Genomic DNA, 19,094 nt, shown 5'->3' on the forward strand with positions numbered 1-19,094 from the left:
AAAAACTGTTGTGTTAAATAACAAATGTGCCTACTCTGGATTTGACACGTGCGCTCTAGCCCAAACTCGCAGATACAGTGCGGGTATGCTGTGCGGGTAGGCTCGTCTACATGATATTATGGATAAAAGCGAAAATATGTGTATTTGTCAAACGGTAGTCAAGAATCGATCATCATGGCACCAGAATAAGACCCTCGATATTTATTGGAAATTATCATTAAGATCACCGTGAAATTCATCATCATTTATTTAATCAGTAGCCTGATAAACTGCACGATATCCCAAATCGTAGTGGGAGGACCACACACCATATCATCATGTGACTCCAAGTTTACTTCGATATGATGGTTATTATATCAATATTTGCGCATAAAGGTGTTTCCACCGACATTTCTCGCATAATTAATTTGAGACACAAAAAGATCCCACCATGTCGAACGAACAAATTATCGGTCTGCATTTCTAAAATTGTACCATAACTTCCTGTTTCCATCACAGCTGTCGTGATTTTTATAGGGTATAACTTTACTTGCATAAAAACTGGATGGAAACGTGGTTACTGACACAGAGGCAGGTGCCTGTGAAAAGCTATAGGCCTACATTTCTGAGCTCTGACTCGGTTTACCTGCTAGCAGTAGGACTAATACCGTGCCTTAAATAGACCCACCTACAGGGGCCTATGTGGAGGTAATACTCTAGCTAATCAAACAGTGCTGTCAGGGAGTAAACAAAAAAGGTTTCCCAAAACAAATACAATGTCTCTGACTTGTAAATTGGGGATTTTTAAGTATTTTTTTCCAATCATGCCCTGCTCAGTAATCTTGTCCACCAGCCAGCTTTCTCTGTTAAACCTATACGGTAGCAATTGAGCCTTAGGGCGAGGTTCTCCTGTGTAATAACACTGTAATAACAACAATTACACCACAGTTATTAATTTGCCTTTTAGATATCACACTTACCATGTCAAGTTGCGAAAAGATCAATCTTTTAATCACATCATATACAAAAACAAACCATCCACATGAACAAGTAGCGTGGTTGGCTGAGGGGTTATGACGAGCGTACCATTCTCCTTTCTCCAGGGCTCCAAGCAAAGGTTACTCACAATTACCATAGTTAACTCACAACAGACTCAAGAAGAAGTAGGTTTAGCTTTCACTTCCCCCTGTAATGAAAATAGAATCAGAACTGTCTGAAGAAGAGGAGTGCTCATAAATACTGTAATGTTGTCCCTTTCACCTCGAACTTAACAGTACGTCAGGTTGATTCTCTTACCTTAACACCACCTTTTCACCTTTGTCGAACATACCACAAGTCCATTGGAATCACATAAATAACAAGTACATGAGATGACAAACATTGACCTCTGCACGTGGAAATACTAGACCATCTTGCCTCGCACACTACTGACACACATAAATCATGAATAAGTAGGAGTTAGTAACTACTCTTGCTGCCGTTATGTAAAAAGCATACAATGACTTGACTGAATAAAACAGCGGTGGAATTGAAGTCAGCCCATTACATCACTCAGTGAAAGCAAACAGTCTGGAGTAAGTCCTTGGATGTCACCATTTCCCTAAATAGTGCACTACTTTTGACCAGGGCCCTTAGGGCTTTGGTCAAAATAACTGTTCTACTGTATGTAGGGAAAAGGGGTGACATTTCTGACACGTTCCATGTTGAGACTATGAATCATATCGTGTACAAAGACATTGAGGACACTGTCATCTTGTTTTCCTTCGCTTTAATTCTTCTAACTTCCTGTGTCGTAGAGAAGTTAACTTACATTTGCTTTTCACCAGGACTAAAACACTAATTTGTCACCGTTAACTGAGAGAACACTTCAAACTCGCCCACCTGATACTAAAACCTGTTCACCTCAAGTGAGAAACACAGCCCAGACAATATCCAATGTGAGAAGGATATACAAAAGCTAAAAAGAAAAAAAAAAGATTGTGGAGAAAGAGACAAAGGGTATAAGGCAAGTCTGCATACTCCTATAATACAGTAATAGTACAATACTGGCATTTCATCATCGGGACCCATCCATCCCACTCCACCCCAGACACAAATCATCATAATACAGTAGAGTTGCATCCCAAATGGCACCCTATTCCCTTTGAGGTGCACTAAATAGGGAACAGGGTGCCATTTTGGACATATCCCAAAGCCATACATCCATCCCTCCATGGTGTGGTTGCTGCTCAGTCTCAGTGCCATGTGACTGAATGAGAATCATCATCCCACTCCAAAACACAGACAAACAGAGGCAGGTTTGTTTGTTTGTTAGAATCTACTCCTCTGTCCACCTCGCTCTCTCTCTTTATACGTGGATTTAATACAGTGTTGGACAGTCCCCTGCAGTCCTCGGCGCTAGTCTCTCTGTGTGTGCACCGTTAGCTGGTCTGGTTCTGCTTTCATGTGGCCTTGGTCTTCTGGTTGCAGTTGCTGTCTGTGGAGGTGGAGTCCAGGTGGGAGAGGATGGGGGCCAGATGCAGGCCTTTCTGCTGCTCTTTCAGGCGCATGTGTCGGGGCTTGACTGGCAGGGCTACGGCCAGGAGAACACAGCCGATGTGGACGCTGAAGTACCAGGACCTGGGAGGGGACAGGTGGGATGATTTAGGGATCACTATAAGAATCAGAATTTGACAACTTATAACAAATATTGCAAGGAATTTCTCTTGGTGTTGTACACCGAACGTTCACATCAACTATCACAACAAAGTTCATTCAACTTCTCAGAAAGGGGGGGAAAAAAGCTACTGTGTAAGGATAATTATTGTCAACATCAAATGCGTTTAATGCCCTCGACTATTCTCAAAGATCAAACATCTAATCTCTCTAGAGCTTGCTAGCTCTATTCGTATTATAAATTCACTGAACAAAATTTTTAAAATGCAACAATTTCTAATATTTCACTAAGTTACAGTTCTTAAAAGGAAAACAGTCAATTGAAATGCATTCATTAGGCCCTAATCTATGCATTTCACATGACTGGGAATACAGATATGCATCGGTTGGTCACAGATACTTTTAAAAAGAAGGTAGGGGCGTGTTAGTATCTGGTGCGACCACCATTTGCCTCATGCAGCGCAACACATCTCCTTCTCATAAAGTTGATCAGGCTGTTGATTGTGGCCCGTGGAACGTTGTCCCACTCCTCTTCAATGTCTGTGCGAAGTTGCTGGAGATTAGCGGGAACTGGAACACGCCGTCATACACGTCAATCCAGAACATCCCAAACATGCTCAATGGGTGACATGTCTGGTGAGAAAGGCATGGAAGAACTAGGACATTTTCAGCTTCCAGGAATTGTGTACAGATCCTTGCGACATGGGGCCGTGCATTATCATGCTGAAACATGAGGTGATGGCGGCGGATGAATGCCACGACAATGGGCCTCAGGATCTCGTCACAGTATCAATAAAATGCAATTGTGTTTGTTGTCTGTAGCTTATGTCTGCCCATATCATAACCCAACCGCCACCATGGGGCACTCTGTTCACAACGTTGACATCAGCAAACCGCTCGCCAACACAACGCCATACACACGGTCTGCCGTCTGCCCGGTACAGTTGCTACAGTGATTCATCAATGAAGAGCACACTTCCCCCGGGGTGCCAGTGGTCAACAAAAGTGAGCATTTGCCCACGGAAATCGATTACAATGCCGAACTGCAGTCAGGTCAAGACCCTGGTGAGGACGACAAGCACGTAGATGAGCTTCTTGAGACAGTTTTTGACATTTTGTGCAGAAATTCTTTGGTTGTGCAAACCCACAGTTTAATCAGCTGTCCGGGTGGCTGGTCTCAGACGATCCTGCAGGTGAAGAAGCCGGATGTGGAGGTCCTGGGCTGGAGTGGTTACATTTGGTCTGCGGTTGTGAGGCCGGTTGGACGTACTGGCAAATGATCTAAAACTATGTTGGAGGCGGCTTATGGTCGAGAAATGAACAACAGCTCTGGTGGACATTCCTGCAGTCAGCATGCAAATTGCACGCTCCCTCATAATTTGAGACATCTGTGGCATTGTGTTGTGTGACAAAACCGCACATTTTAGAGTAGGCTTTTATTGTCTCCAGCACAGGGTGCAAATGTGCAATGATCATGCGGTTTAATCAGCTTCTTAATATGCCACACCTTTCAGGTGGATGGATTATGTTGGCAAAGGAGAAACGCTAACTAACAGGGATGTAAACAAATTTGCGCACAACATTTTAGAGAAATAAGGTTTTTGTGCATATGGAACATTTCTGGGATCTTTTATTTCAGCTCATGAAACATTGGACCAATACTTTACATGTTGCATTTATATTTTTGTACAGTGTATGTCTGTCAGAAGGACTAATGGTCCTCTACATTTCAGCGATAAATTAGCCTGTTGGTAAGAGTTTTAGATAAAAACACAATTGTTCTTGCACTTCCATCCAAGGTCAAACTATGAATACTTTTTTAGACTTGAGTGAGGTAAAGTACTGTTCTCTGGATGTGTACCACACGGCACCCTATTCCCTATAGAGTGCACTACTTTTGACCAGAGCCCTATAGGATGCCATTTACAGTTGAAGTCGGAAGTTTACATCCACTTAGGTTGGAGTCATTCAAATTTGTTTTTCAACCACTCCACAAATTTCTTGTTAACAAACTATAGTTTTGGCAAGTCGGTTAGGACATCTACTTTGTGCATGACAAGTCATTTTTCCAACAATTGTTTACAGACAGATTATTTAACTTATAATTCACTGTATCACAATTCCAGTGGGTCAGAAGTTTACATACACTAAGTTGACTGTGCAGCTTGGAAAATTCCAGAAAATGATGTCATGGCTTTAGAAGCTTCTGATAGGCTAATTGACATAATTTGTGTCAATTGGAGGTGTACCTGTGGATGTATTTCAAGGCCTACCTTCAAACGCAGTGCCTCTTTGCTTGACATCATGGGAAAATCAAAAGAAATCAGCCAAGACCTCAGAAAAAAAATTGTATACCTCCACAGGTCTGGTTCATCCTTGGGAGCAATTTCCAAACGCCTGAAGGTACCACGTTCATCTGTACAAACAATAGTGCGCAAGTATACGTCATACCGTTCAGGAAGGAGACGCGTTGTCTCCTAGAGATGAACGTACTTTGCTGCGAAAAATGCAAATCAATCCCAGAACAACAGCAAAGGACCTTGTGAAGACGCTGGAGGAAACAGGTACAAAAGTATCCATATCCACAGTAAAACGCATCCTATATCAACATAACCTGAAAGGCCGCTCAGCAAGGAAGAAGCCACTGCTCCAAAACCGCCATAAAAAAGCCAGACTACGGTTTGCATCTGCACATGGGGACAAAGACCGTACTTTTGGGAGAAATGTCTGGTCTGATGAAACAAAAATAGAACCGTTTGGTCATAATGACCATCGTTATGTTTGGAGGAAAAAGGGGGAGGCTTGCAAGCCGAAGAACACCATCCCAACCGTGAAGCACGGCGGTGGCAGCATCATGTTGTGGGGGTGCTTTGCTGCAGAAGGGACTGGTGCACTTCACAAAATAGATGGCATCATGGGGGGGGGGAAATTATGTGGATATATTGAAGAAACATCTGAAGACATCAGTCAGGAAGTTTAAGCTTGGTCGCAAATTGGTCTTCCAAATGGACAATGACCCCAAGCATACTTCCAAAGTTGTGGTAAAATGGCTTAAGGACAACCAAGTCAAGGTATTGAAGTGGCCAGCACAAAGCCCTGACCTCAATCCTATAGAAAATTTGTGGGCAGAACAGAAAAAGCGTGTGCGAGCAAGAAGGCCTACAAACCTGACTCAGTTACACCAACTCTGTCAGGAGGAATGGGCCATAATTCACCCAACTTATTGTGGGAAGCTTGTGGAAGGCTACCCGAAACGTTTGACCCAAGTTTAACAATTTAAAGGCAATGCTACCAAATACTAATTGAGTGTATGTAAACTTCTGACCCACTGGGAATGTGATGAAAGAAATAAAAGCTGAAATAAATCATTCTCTCTACTATTATTCTGACATTTCACATTCTTAAAATAAAGTGGTGATCCTAACTGACCTAAGACAGGGAATTTTTACTAGGATTAAATGTCAGAAATTGTGAAAGACTGAGTTTAAATGTATTTGGCTAAGGTGTATGTAAACTTCCGACTTCAACTGTAGGATGCAAACATAGTTTCTTGCCACTCACCTGTAGAACTTCATCGAGGGCCCGACAGACAGCAGCACAAAAGGCACCACGGTGTAACAAATGGCAATCTGGGTGCCCGCCCACGTGATCACATCATACACTAGCTTGTGTGACGGCGAGCCCAGGAAGTGTGGCCTCACGTTGTGTCTCATCTGGAGAGAGAAAAAGAACCAAAGCAATGAATTCAGCGGAGCAAAAGAAGAAGTGAGACAAACATGTAAAAACGACCCTTCTAAATCTGCTACTCTGTCCTTAACTCTCTTTCTCTCTCCCTTGCCAAGTTCACATTTCCCATATCTAAGGTTGCGTCCTGAATGGAACCCTATTCCCTTTATAGTGCATGGGCCATGGTTAGAAGTAGTGCACTATATAGGGAGTAGTGTACAAGTTGGGATGAAGCCAAGAGTCAAGTTTTCAACTGGACTTTCTCTCTCGGCTCATCCATCAGCGGGTGATCTGCCTCGGTGAGTCTCAAAGTGACTCAGGTGATGCTCCATTAGCCTGATTCCTGCCCTGTCTGCTCTCCATCTGTCTGTCTGGCTGGCCTGTTATCTGTGCAGTCTAGCAGCTGGACCCAGGCTGCGTCCGAAATGCCACCCTACTCCCTACACACAGTGTACAAAACATTAGGAACACCTTCCTAATATTGAGTTGCTTTTTGCCCTCAGAACAGTCTCAATTCGTCGGGGCATGGACTCTACAAGCTGTCGAAGCGTTCCACAGGGATGCTGGCTCATGTTGACTCCAATGCTTCCCACAGTTGTGTCAAGTTGGCTGGATGTCCTTTGGGTGGACCATTCTTGAAACACACGGGAAACTGTTGAGCGTGACCAGCAACGTTGCAGTTCTTGACATACAGTACATGTGTGCCTGGCACCTACTACCATATTCAAAATCCTTCTTTAAACTGTCTCCTACCCTTCATCTACACTGATTGAAGTGGATTTAACAAGTGACATCAATAAGGGACCATAGACTGACCAGGTGAAAGGTATGTCATGGAAAGAGCAGGTGTTCCTAATGTTTTGTACACCGATAGGGACCAGGGCTCTGGTCAAAAGTATTACACTAAGGAATAGGGTGCCATTTGGGACGCATATCCAGTCTCTAATAAATATGCTACTTCATTCAGGCTACGCCTTCAGAGCACAGAGTCTCCATGGTGGACTAACTATGACTGATCCCCGAACCCACACTGATGATGCAGAAATAAAGAACCATCAGGATGAAATGAACGTGGCTTTTTGTTTTATCTCTAATGGGAACGAAAGGGCCATCAGGATATCTATGGTGACAGCTGAAGTCATTGACATAAGAGAAAAAAAAGCCATTTGTTTAAGTGGGTACGGTGAATCACATTTCTTTTATTTTTTAATCGGTGCCTTTGAAAAGTTTAGGGCTTAGTGAGTCTCGACAGAAACAGACTTGAGTGAGAGAGAGGCCGGCCTATGTCTGAGTGTCAGTGTTTGTTTTAAGAAGGGGGAGATATGGAAAATGAGAGATATACAGAGAAAGGGAGAAACATAAAGAGACACGGAGAGAGAGGTCTGTTTGTTTAGGAGAGAGAGACACAGACAGAGCGAGAGAGAGATACAGAGACAGTACTCACGGCGCGTGCAGCCAGTGTGACCACAATGCCGGTGAGGAAGGTGAGGTAGTATCCAGGATAGGCTCCGTGCCACATGGCCGACAGGATGAAGGTAGCCGCCGTGGGGTTGTAGGGACAGCGCTCGTAACACACCCTGTGCGCACACACACACACAGAGAGAGAGCACAGGTTCTATGGATTTCTATTTCTTCTGCATCCATTGATAGCAACCATTAGTCTGTGTGATTAACACATCAACCATTAGTCTGTGTGATTAACACATCAACCATTAGTCTGTATGATTAACACATCAACCATAGTCTGTGTGATTAAACACATCAACCATTAGTCTGTGTGATTAACAACATCAACCATTAGTCTGTATGATTAACACATCAACCATTAGTCTGTATGATAACACATCAACATTAGTCTGTATGATTAACACATCAACCATTAGTCTGTGTGATTAACACATCAACCATTAGTCTGTGATGAACACATCAACCATTAGTCTGTGTGATTAACACATCAACCATTAGTCTGTGTGATTAACACATCAACCATTAGTCTGTGTATTAACACATCAACCATAGTCTTGTATGATACACATCAACCATTAGTCTGTGTGATTAACACATCAACCATTAGTCTGTGTGATTAACACATCAACCATTAGTCTGTGATGATTAACACATCAACCATTAGTCTGTGTGATTAACACATCAACCATTAGTCTGTAGTGATTAACACATCAACCATTAGTCTGTATGATTAACACATCAACCATTAGTCTGTATGATTAACACACATCAACCATTAGTCTGTGTGATTAACACATCAACCATTAGTCTGTGTGATTAACACATCAACCATTAGTCTGTGTGATAACACATCAACCATTAGTCGTGTAGATTAAACACATCAACCATTAGTCTGTTGATTAACACATCACCATTAGTCTGTGTGATTAACACATCAACCATTAGTCTGTGTGATTAACACATCAACCATTAGTCTGTGTGATTAACACATCAACCATTAGTCTGTGTGATTAACACATCAACCATTAGTCTGTGTGATTAACACAGCTAGAGTTGTTAATAAAACAAGGGCGGATCCCGAAGGGGCCCGGGGCCGGATCTTTTTACAAAAACGTCTGTAAAGTCCGAATAGTTTGAGCTAAAAACGATTAAATAGCCATCTATGAAAAGCTGAGACTCTCACGAACATGCATGTTTTACTTTAGGAAGCTCACAGGCTAAACAAGAGTTGTTAGAAGGTAAGGGGTGCTTCTACATAGAAGATCATTGGAAATCCCAGTACATAGTGTCTATAATACTATAATAAACTCACATAGTTGAGGTCACAAACTCCACACTCCACAGTTGTCACTGACTAGCTGGATATTAATTTCTCACAGAGCAAACCATTTCTGTACCTACATTGATTAATACATTTTTATCAGGTTTTTGCTTGGGCAGACTTTTTTGTGTGTGACGTGTCAACAAAACTCATGAATGCAACTATTGACGTCAAATTGTTTTGTGTTCTACTTGTAGCCCTGGTTGTGCTGAACATAAAATGGTAAAATACTTCATTGTGAGGTTAAATATGAGGGCTGTACATTCAGATAAATGAAAGTCTGATAAATGAAAAGCCGATTTTTGCTGGGGTCTCAGAACTGATAGGGTTAATGGAAACTACTGTTAGTGCTAACAGGATCCACTAGGTGGCAAACTTTTACACAGTCAGACAAGTCCCCAGTGCCATGGGTATATGCACATCCACCAATTATTTAGGGCACACCTCACATTAAATAAGAATAAAGCTTAAACTGTAATTGCAATGTATTTAAATAGTATGTACAATGTGGCTGCAAGCTGGTGTTGATAATTAGAGAAAGAAATGGATGAAATTACACTTTTTGTCTTTACCAACTACAGACTAATCCTGGTTTCTTATGTCTCTGTACCTTTTGAGCCAATGTGCCGTCTGTATATTCCAGTTGTCGAGGAACATCTTAAAGCTGGTGGCAAACTGGAACCAAGGGAGAGATGGAAAACATCAGTATACAGTAACTTTAGCTTGTATTAGAGTTATGATAAACATACCCAGACATTGAATGAAGACAATGGCACAAAAAAAAATCGAACCTCAATATCCGCTATCCTCAGATTGGAGATGAGATCCCAACGTGGTGAGCCGTCGCTGGTGTATCCGTTGAACCCAAAGCCTGCTGCGTTGTTGATGGCGTCGGCTGTTCCGAATGAAAACACGTACTTTCAGAGACACCATCTCCCATCCACTCACATGTCCCATCTGCACTGTCATCCATCAATCAATCACTTGTATTTTATAAAGCCCTTCTTTACATCAGCAGTTGTCACAAAGTGCTTAACAGTTACCCGGCCTTGACCCTAAAGAGCAGGGCAAAGCAGAAGTGAAAGCACAGTGGCCAGGAAAAACTCCCTAGAAGGAAGAAACCTTGAGAGAAACCCAGCTCAGAGGGGATGTATTGCATCCCCAAAGTGCACCATTTATTAGTGATGGTAACATCATTATAGACATTCATTGATGTTATTAACATCAGATCATCCGTCATCCTAATAACAGCGTATTAATATCAAAGTGCAGGACAATACAGAAGCTATACATCATGTTTATGACCAGTAAAGCGCCATATTCCTTTGAGCTCCTGCAGAAGGCAGTGTGGAACAACAAGACATATGAGCGCGCATCGTTCTCTCTCTGTGTGTGTGTGGTGTTGTGTGTGTGGTGTGTGTGTGTGTGTGTGTGTGGTGGTGTGTGTGTGTGTGTGTGTGTGTGTGTGTGTGTGTGTGTGTGTTGTGTTGTGTGTGTGTGTGTGTGTGTGTGTGTCCCACCCGAGTGAGTCCCACCTCTACCTGCTTGTTATCACCCTACACTCACACCTTGCTGCAAACAAACGACACGCCATGCACACCTTGTTGCAAACATCCATGATTAACTCAGCACCTCCTCTCGTGTGGACAGTGCAGACCCTCAGAATAACAGGCCATATTTTGGATATGTGAGGAGAAGCTGAATTTCTGAAGTCAGGACCTACTCCATTCGAGATGTTTCAAATACAACCGGCTTCATTAACAGTCAATGGATTCAGGGAAACTACCGCCGATCGAAGTTGGACTGATCTCGTCACCTTTAAAGCTCATTTGTTCTCCAGTCTGGGAGGGGTTCTGTCGACATGGGATAATGGAGGATATTACAGCTAAGAATTGTTTTCAGGGTCAACCAATGAAAACAAGCCTAAAGATGGAGCGGCTACATCGCGACCCTCCTTCCTTCTCCCACATCCCCATCGTGGATTTGAAAGTGTTGGATTGGTTTAAACATCGGCTGAAGGGCAAGTGCACACTTCGAAAGGAGGGTGGAGAATAAGCCTACGGAAGAGAGAGAGGACCACCCAGTGTCCAGACGAAGTAGTACTTGGGCCGGGTGGTCAGATGGACAGGTAGAGTAGACCACCTGGGCGTAGAAGGGCGTGGTGGCATGAAGTCGTCGTCGATGTTCCGTTCCACAGGGAACACTTTACACACGGACAGGAAAACCATGAGGGAGAAGAAACAGGTGGCCAGTTTACGGACGACTTCAATCTGAGGAATGGGAGGGGGGGGAAAACGTCAGCCAATAAAAACAGCGCGTCTCAAGTGGAACTCTATTCCCTATATAGTGCACTGCGTTTGACCAGAGCCCATGGGAATAGGGTGCCATTTGGGACGCAGACAGAAGACAGCCATGTTGCTATTCCTTCAGTGAATAGGGAATACTGTGCATTTACCACACAGCAACGGTGTCCTCTTAGAAAGAATGTTTCAGACGAGCGTTGATAACAGTCGGCGTGTTTCAAAAGCAGAGCACGCTGCCCGTTTGGTAACTTTCCAAAAACATCATAGTGGCATTTGAGACCAAATGCTTACGTTCGGGGAGGGGTCCGTTTGTTTGTGCCTGCCGTTGGCCTTCCCATTTGTCTGCTGGTCTCCGTGGCGACGGCAGGGCGTGCCCTCGATGAAGGCGATGTAATCGTTGTAGGAGCAGGTGGGGCCGGCCAGGATGCCCATGAAGTTACAGTTGTAGCTGAAGTACTCCAGCAGACTGGGCATCCTCCTGCAGGGGAGGAGGGAAGAGACACGGAGACAGTCATAACACAGTCGCCCCGGTCGTCACGGTGACAGTACAGACTGATGCTGACTGATACAAGGCGTAGTTAGAATCCACAAAGACTCTCTCTACCTCTCTCGAGATAAATCATGTAACTAAAGGCATTTTTAAATAACCTTTTGAAAAGGGCGACATGAAATGCCTACGGCTAGAGACCAAGGGTCGATTTTGGAATTCAGCCACTACAGAGTCAATCAGAGCGTCCTTACATGCTCATACGGGAAGCTGCCATTTTCTGCTCAGAATAACAAAAACATACGTGTAAAACATACTTTATAGCCAGGATTTTCTGATTTGGAGTCAGCTGCTCCTCTTTCCGGCACATTCCTGTTGGGGGGAGGGACGCAGAGAAGAACACATGTGTAATGCATGCTTTTGATCAGGGTGGTTTTGTGTTCAAGTTCATTCAAAGATGCTTACTTTGACTTTCCAATGTATTGGAACAAAAACATTTCATAACAGTAGATATGTTTGACACGGGTGAAGCCACCATTCCATGCCCTTAGCAGTCATCCCAGAGAGGGGCAGTGTTCTGAGAAGTCAGTGCTGTCCTGTCCTGTCCTCTCCTGTGACTGTCCAGTGTGGGTAATGATATCCATTAGGTCCCAGTGGTCGGTCTCTCTCTCTCTCTCACTCTTTGTAGATCCCTGCTGATCTAAGGGCTAAGTAACAGATGCTAAACTTCCAGAAAGTTTGGAGCCACGTTGTCTCGCCAACCCCTCGTTGCACATCGCACCCTGGGGATGAGGAGACCAGAGGGAAGCGGGCCGAATAATTCTGAGTTGTTTATGGGGGCCATTACTCTGATAACAAGGTAAGTACAGCTAATCAGCTCATTATATTACAGCCTAATGCCTGCTAGGGACTGGAGCCACATGTGACACAGGCCATCCCTCATCCCTGTGTGTGTGTGTGTGTGTGTGTGTGTGGCTGTGTGTGTGTGTGTGTGTGTGTGGTGTGTGGTGTTGTGTTGTGTGGTGTGTGTGTGTGTGGTGTGTGTGTGTGTGGTGTGTGTGTGTGTTGTGTGTGTGTGTGTGTGTGTGTGTGTGTGTGTGGAAAGCCATTTATTTTGATGAAGCTGTTGCTCCTTATTCTCTCGAACACGTACTTTCTATTCCGCTTTCTTCTTCTCTTTTACTTTTGGTCCGTGAGGCAGTTATCAGAGTACAACAGAATGTGCACTCATAAACGTACTGAGAACACAGCCCTATGATCCGACTCCTCCACATTTCTATGGCGAAATGGAGTGAGTATGTGAGATGTTCCAGCGATGTGAGGGTATTAAACATGCCATAACATTGGAGGTGATGTGAGGAATATCCCATGACGCTACTAGTGCATGCCTTCTGTCTTTTGGTCCGTCTGACATCAGAGGAGGAGACAGGCTTATATGATTAATCCAGAAATATATTCTCTATGTCTGGTTTGAAGGGGAAAAAAGCTCCTTACTTACCATCGTGGATTTCAAACGTCAAGCTGGTGATCTTCTGTGTTATCACCATCATAGGCCTATGGAGAGGGAGAGAGGGAGACAGAGAGAGAGAGTAAGAGAGAGTGAAAGTGTAAAAGAGACTAGGGGGAGAGGAAATGAAATGAGTGATCATAAGCAAAAGCTATATTAGGATATAAAGCCGTCCCATGAATTCAGGCATGGTTTCACACAGTCTTCCGACACAATGTTACATGAGGACATCGGGTCATTGTATTACCGCACTCGAGTCTTACCCTGTGAAGTCAGCAGAGTACATGCCATAGTCGAAGACGTACACACGCGTGATCTGGCAGAAGCTTAGATACCCCAGGGCCACCACCAAACAGTATCTGAGAATAAAGACAGACAAAAATCACAATAGCTCACTACTCGGGCTGGGAATTGACAGGGACCTCATGGTACGATATTATCACGATACTTAGTTGCCGATAAGATATGTATTGCGATTTTCACGATGCTATATGTATTTTGATTCGATACTGCGATTTCATTGCGATTTGATGTTCCAAACATATTCTTCACTACATGCCTGCTGCAGAGAGATGAGAGAATGCATCAGAAAACAAGTTTTGATCATTTAGGGAAATACGAAGTCGGAAGTTTACATACACTTTAGCCAAATACATTTAAACTCAGTTCCTGACATTTAATCCTAGTAAAAATTCCCTGTCTTAGGTCAGTTAGGATCACCACTTTATTTTAAGAATGTGAAATGTGAGAATAATTGTAGAGAGAATTACTTATTTCAACTTTTATTTCTTTCATCACATTCCCAGTGGGTCAGAAGTTAACATACGCTCAATTAGTATTTGGTAGCATTGCCTTTAAATTGTTTAAATTGGGTCAAACGTTTCGGGTAGCCTTCCACAAGCTTCCCACAATAAGTTGGGTGAATTTTGGCCCATTCCTCCAGGCAGAGCTGGTGTAACTGAGTCAGGGTTGTAGGCCTCCTTGCTCACACATGCTTTTTCAGTTCTGCCCACAAATTTCTATAGGAATGAGGTCAGGGCTTTGTGCTGGCCACTCCAATACCTTGACTTTATTGTCCTTAAGCCATTTTGCCACAACTTTGGAAGTATGCTTGGGGTCATTGTCCATTTGGAAGGCCCATTTGCGACCAAGCTTTAACTTCCTGACTGATGTCTTCAGATGTTGCTTCAATATATCCACATAATTTCCCCTCCTCATGATGCCATCTATTTTGTGAAGTGCACCAGTCCCTCCTGCTGCAAAGCACCACCACAACATGATGCTGTCACCCCCGTGCTTCATGTTTGGGATGGCGTTCTCCGGCTTGCAAGCCTCCCCCTTTTTCCTCCAAACATAACAATGGCCATTATGGCCAAACGGTTCTAATTTTGTTTCATCAGACCAGAGGACATTTCTCTAAAAAGTACGATCTTTGTCCCCATGTGCAGTTGTAAACCGTAGTCTGGCTTTTTTATGGAGGTTTTGGAGCAGTGGCTTCTTCCTTGTTGAGCGGCCTTTCAGGTTATGTCGATATAGGAATCGTTTTACTGTGGATATAGATTATTTTGTACCTGTTTCCTCAGGCATCTTCACAAGGTCCTTTGCTGTTGTTCTGGGATTGATTTGCACTTTTCGCACCAAAGTATGTTCATCTCTAGGAGACAGAACAGGTCTCCTTCCTGAGCGGTATGACGGCGTTGTGGTCCCATGGTGTTTATACTTGCGTACTATTGTTTGTACATATGAACGTGGTACCTTCAGCCGTTTGGAAATTGCTCCCAAGGATGAAACAGACTTGTGGAGCTCTACAATATTTTTTTCTGAGGTCTTGGCTGATTTCTTTTGATTTTCCTTATGACGTCAAGGAAAGAAGCACAGAGTTTGAAGGTAGGCCTTGAAATACATCCACAGGTACACCTACAATTGACTCAAATCATATCAATTAGCCTATCAGAAGCTTCTAAAGCCATGACATAATTTTCTGGAATTTTCCAAGCTGTTTAAGAATTTACCCACTACATGGACATTTGGTATGGGATGGCAGAATCGTGGCATAAGACGACTAATATCCTACAGTCTGTGCTGGCCTAAAGGTGACAAGAGACGAGGTCTCCGTGGAGACAGAGCTGTTGAGCATGGGTATCATAATCATTCCGTAATCATCCCAGCAGGACGTAGAGCAGCTCGTCTCTGTCAGTAAGTCAGCCAGCCAGTCACACACCTACTCCTGCCGTCTCATTATCGAGCAGAGGGATCTAGTGGGTGCTCCGTGTTGATCTTTATGCACTAGCTTCAAGCTTGGTATGTCCTTAATAGGCACATCTCTCTCCATCTCCCTCTCTCAGCCTCATCTACACTTAGCCTACCCTCTCTTTCTTACGGCAAAAATCGTGGAAAAAAAATTGCAAAACTTGCACAGTCTGTGCAGGCTTTAAGGTGGCAAAAAACAAGAGGTCTCCATGGAGACAGAGATGTTGAGCATGGGTATCATAATCAACCCATAATCATTCCAGCAGGACATAGAGCAGCTTGTGTCTCTGTCATTTAGTCAGTCACTCAGCCAGCCAGTCATTCAGCTAGCCAGCCAGTCAGTGAGCTAGTCATCCAGTCAGTCAGTCAGTCAGTCAGCTAGCCAGCCAGCCAGTCAGCCAGTCAGTGAGCTAGCCAGCCAGCCAGTCAGTGAGCCAGTCAGCCAGTCAGTCAGTCAGTCAGTCAGCTAGCCAGCCAGCCAGCCCGTCAGTGAGCTAGCCAGACAGCCAGTCACCCACCTGCTCCTGCTGTCTCATTATTGAGCAGAGCGGGGATCTAGCGGGTGCTCTGTGGTGCTCTGTGTTGATCTTTATGCACTAGCTTAAAGCTTGGTATTTCCTTAACTGGCACATCTCTCTCCATCTCATCTACAACAAGCCTACCCTCTCCTTCTTACTTCCTCTCTCGCTCCTCGTCTTTCACACCCTCTTTCCCAGTCTCTTCCACCCTCTCTCTCTCTCCCTTTTCCTCCCTCCCTATTTCCTTCTTCCTCCCCTCTCTCTCTGGCAGTGCTCTGAACTCAGTAAGGAGGCACAGTGGATAGTGGCTCTGTTACTCCCAGACAGCCTCCCAAAAAACACCCTATTCCCTATTTAGTTCACTACTTTTGACCAGGGCCCACAGGGGGTGGAAATAGGGTGTCATTTGGGACACACAGCCTCGAAATCATCAGAGAGGAGACGATTATATCCCACAGCCTGCACAGTCCATACACGTGCACACCCCACACACATCCCCACAGGAAGAGAGGAAATGTGTGTGTGTGTGTGTGTGTGTGTGTGTGTGTGTGTGTGTGTGTGTGTGTGTGTGTGTGTGTGTGTGTGTGTGTGTGTGCGCACGTGGCAGGGAAGGCATGTTAAGTCTCAAGGAGTACACCACACTCTCAGTCTTCACACACACTCCATGGCGATGACTCATGCAGTCAAGCTCCCTGCAGACTATGAGGGTCAGGAAGGAGAGACTAGGGCGGAGGGGGGAAGGAGGAGACTACTAGCTCTTTCAGCAGCACTGTGAGAACCTCTGACTGTGCTTGTGAATGCACCTGAAGACACCTCTGGGCTATGTCAGCCAGACAGCTACCACCATCTCTTCCTCCTCCGCTGACTGAGCTCTCCTCCAAGATAACCAAAGGAGTCAAGCAAAACATTTTCGAGTCAATGTTGGAGGCATATGTGCTGCAGTTTACAGATCAATCTAATTTCTCAGAGGGGAACCAAGGGAAGGGAAAAAAGCCCCTCGTTTTTGGCAGAGGCCCAAGATAAGTGGCGAGCCATGCAAGGATAGCGTCCCAAATGGCACCCTATTCCTTATATTTATATAATGCACTGCTTTTGACCAGGGCCCATAGGGTGCCATTTGGGACCCAGCCAATCTCTTGCCCACACAACTGGCGAGAAAGAAAAAAAACAACAGCAATCTATGCCGACCTGTTCATTCCTCTTTTTTTCTCCGAAGTATCAACTGAACACCAAAGTAATCGATTAGGCAGTGAAATTAGTATTCTCCACAATTAGTTTCCTCCGGGCCTGTAGATGGGGCCTGGGCTTCAAGTAGGCCTAGTTAGCAACCCCCCAGAGAGGTACCCCAGCTGGGCTAGCAAAGGAGGACGACAAGGGGTGAGCTGGAGTAGGCTCTTATGCATGGATGCGCTCGTCTGAAAACAACTGGTGCCTCGAGGTAGGTGGTGGACACAGCCAGCAATAAGACACAGGAGGCCAAAGGGGAAGAAGTAATTGGAAGATGTTATTACAGTAATCGCGAAGCCAGAGAAAAAAATGAAAGAAATGTCCGCCAACAGCTGGTGAGCAACAGGACGGAATGATGGCCATGCTAGCCTCCCCTCCGCTACCAGACAGATAATGACAAACTGTGGGACCAAGCACACACAGTCTTGTACAGCTAACCTTGTGGGGACATACAATTCAGTCCCATTCAAAATCCTATTTTCCCTAACCCCTAACCCTAAACCTAACCCTAATCCTAACCCGTACTCTTACCCTAACCCTAACCCTAACCTTAACCCTAACCCTAACCCTAACCCAAAACCCTAAACTTTATCCTAACCCTAAACCTAACCCTAGCTCCTAACCCTACAACTAACCCTAGCTCCTAACCTTAATATTTAACTTAATTCTAACCCTAACACTAATTCTAACCTTAACCCTAAACCCCCTAGAAATAGCATTTGACCTTGTGGGGACTAACAAAATGTCCCCAGTTGGTCAATTTTTACTTTGTTTACTATTCTTGTAGGGACTTCTGGTCCCCACAAGAATAGTTAAACACGTCTACACACACACACAACACACACAACACACACACACACACACACACACACACCCCACACACACACACACACACACACACACACACACACACACACACCCACACACACACCCACACAACACACACACACACACACACACACACACACACACACACACAAATAAATTTGATTTTTCACACCTTTACTGCTCCCAAGTATTACTTCCAAGAGAAGGAGCAATTTGGTTCCAATGACCCCTGCATGTAAAGTTAGACATAAATAGGAAAAATAAAGAGGTGGGGCGGGTGAGCACATGAAAGGTGAACTCCGAGAGATTGAATTGATGTTGAGATGTGTCTGTTACTTGAACCCTGTGAAGCATTTATTTGGCTGCAATTTCTGAGGCTGGTAACTCTAATGAACTTTTATCCTCTGCGCAGAGGTAACTCTGGGTCTTCCATTCCTGTGGCGGTCCTCATGAGAGCCAGTTTCATCATAGAGTTCTGAAATGTTCGCGTATTACTGACCTTCATGTCTTAAAGTAATGATGGACTGTCGTTTCTCTTGCTTATTTGACTGTCTTGCCATAATATGGACTTGTCTACTACCAAATAGGGCTATCTTCTGTATACCAACCGTACCTTGTCACAACACAAACTGATTGCCTCAAACGCATTAATAAGGAAAGAAATTCCACAATTAACTTTTAACAAGGCACACCTGTTAATTGAAATGCATTCCAGGTGACTACCTCATGAAGCTGGTTGAAGAGAATGCCAAGAGTGGCAAAGCTGTCATCAGGCAAAGGATGGCTACTTTGAAGAATCTCAAATATAAAATATTTTGATTTGTTT

The 19,094-nt window shown here is 44.2% G+C and overlaps 1 protein-coding gene across 1 annotated transcript in view; it reads right to left on the reverse strand.

The window, feature by feature from the left end:
• Positions 1 to 1,901: 1,901 nt before the first annotated feature.
• mboat2b (membrane bound O-acyltransferase domain containing 2b) overlaps positions 1,902 to 19,094 on the reverse strand; it is a 71,205-nt gene continuing 54,012 nt past the window's right edge. The window contains exons 4-13 of the mRNA XM_023999779.2: positions 13,709 to 13,804; positions 13,437 to 13,492; positions 12,256 to 12,310; positions 11,743 to 11,929; positions 11,229 to 11,418; positions 9,940 to 10,043; positions 9,759 to 9,823; positions 7,805 to 7,937; positions 6,196 to 6,347; positions 1,902 to 2,598 (exon numbers count right to left, since the gene is read on the reverse strand). Coding sequence (XP_023855547.1) covers positions 2,421 to 2,598; positions 6,196 to 6,347; positions 7,805 to 7,937; positions 9,759 to 9,823; positions 9,940 to 10,043; positions 11,229 to 11,418; positions 11,743 to 11,929; positions 12,256 to 12,310; positions 13,437 to 13,492; positions 13,709 to 13,804 — 1,216 coding nt within the window. The 3' untranslated portion in view covers positions 1,902 to 2,420. The remainder of the gene's footprint in view (positions 2,599 to 6,195; positions 6,348 to 7,804; positions 7,938 to 9,758; positions 9,824 to 9,939; positions 10,044 to 11,228; positions 11,419 to 11,742; positions 11,930 to 12,255; positions 12,311 to 13,436; positions 13,493 to 13,708; positions 13,805 to 19,094) is intronic.

Source organism: Salvelinus sp. IW2-2015, linkage group LG14 (genome assembly GCF_002910315.2).
Source record: "Salvelinus sp. IW2-2015 linkage group LG14, ASM291031v2, whole genome shotgun sequence".
NCBI classification, from domain to species: Eukaryota; Metazoa; Chordata; class Actinopteri; order Salmoniformes; family Salmonidae; genus Salvelinus; species Salvelinus sp. IW2-2015.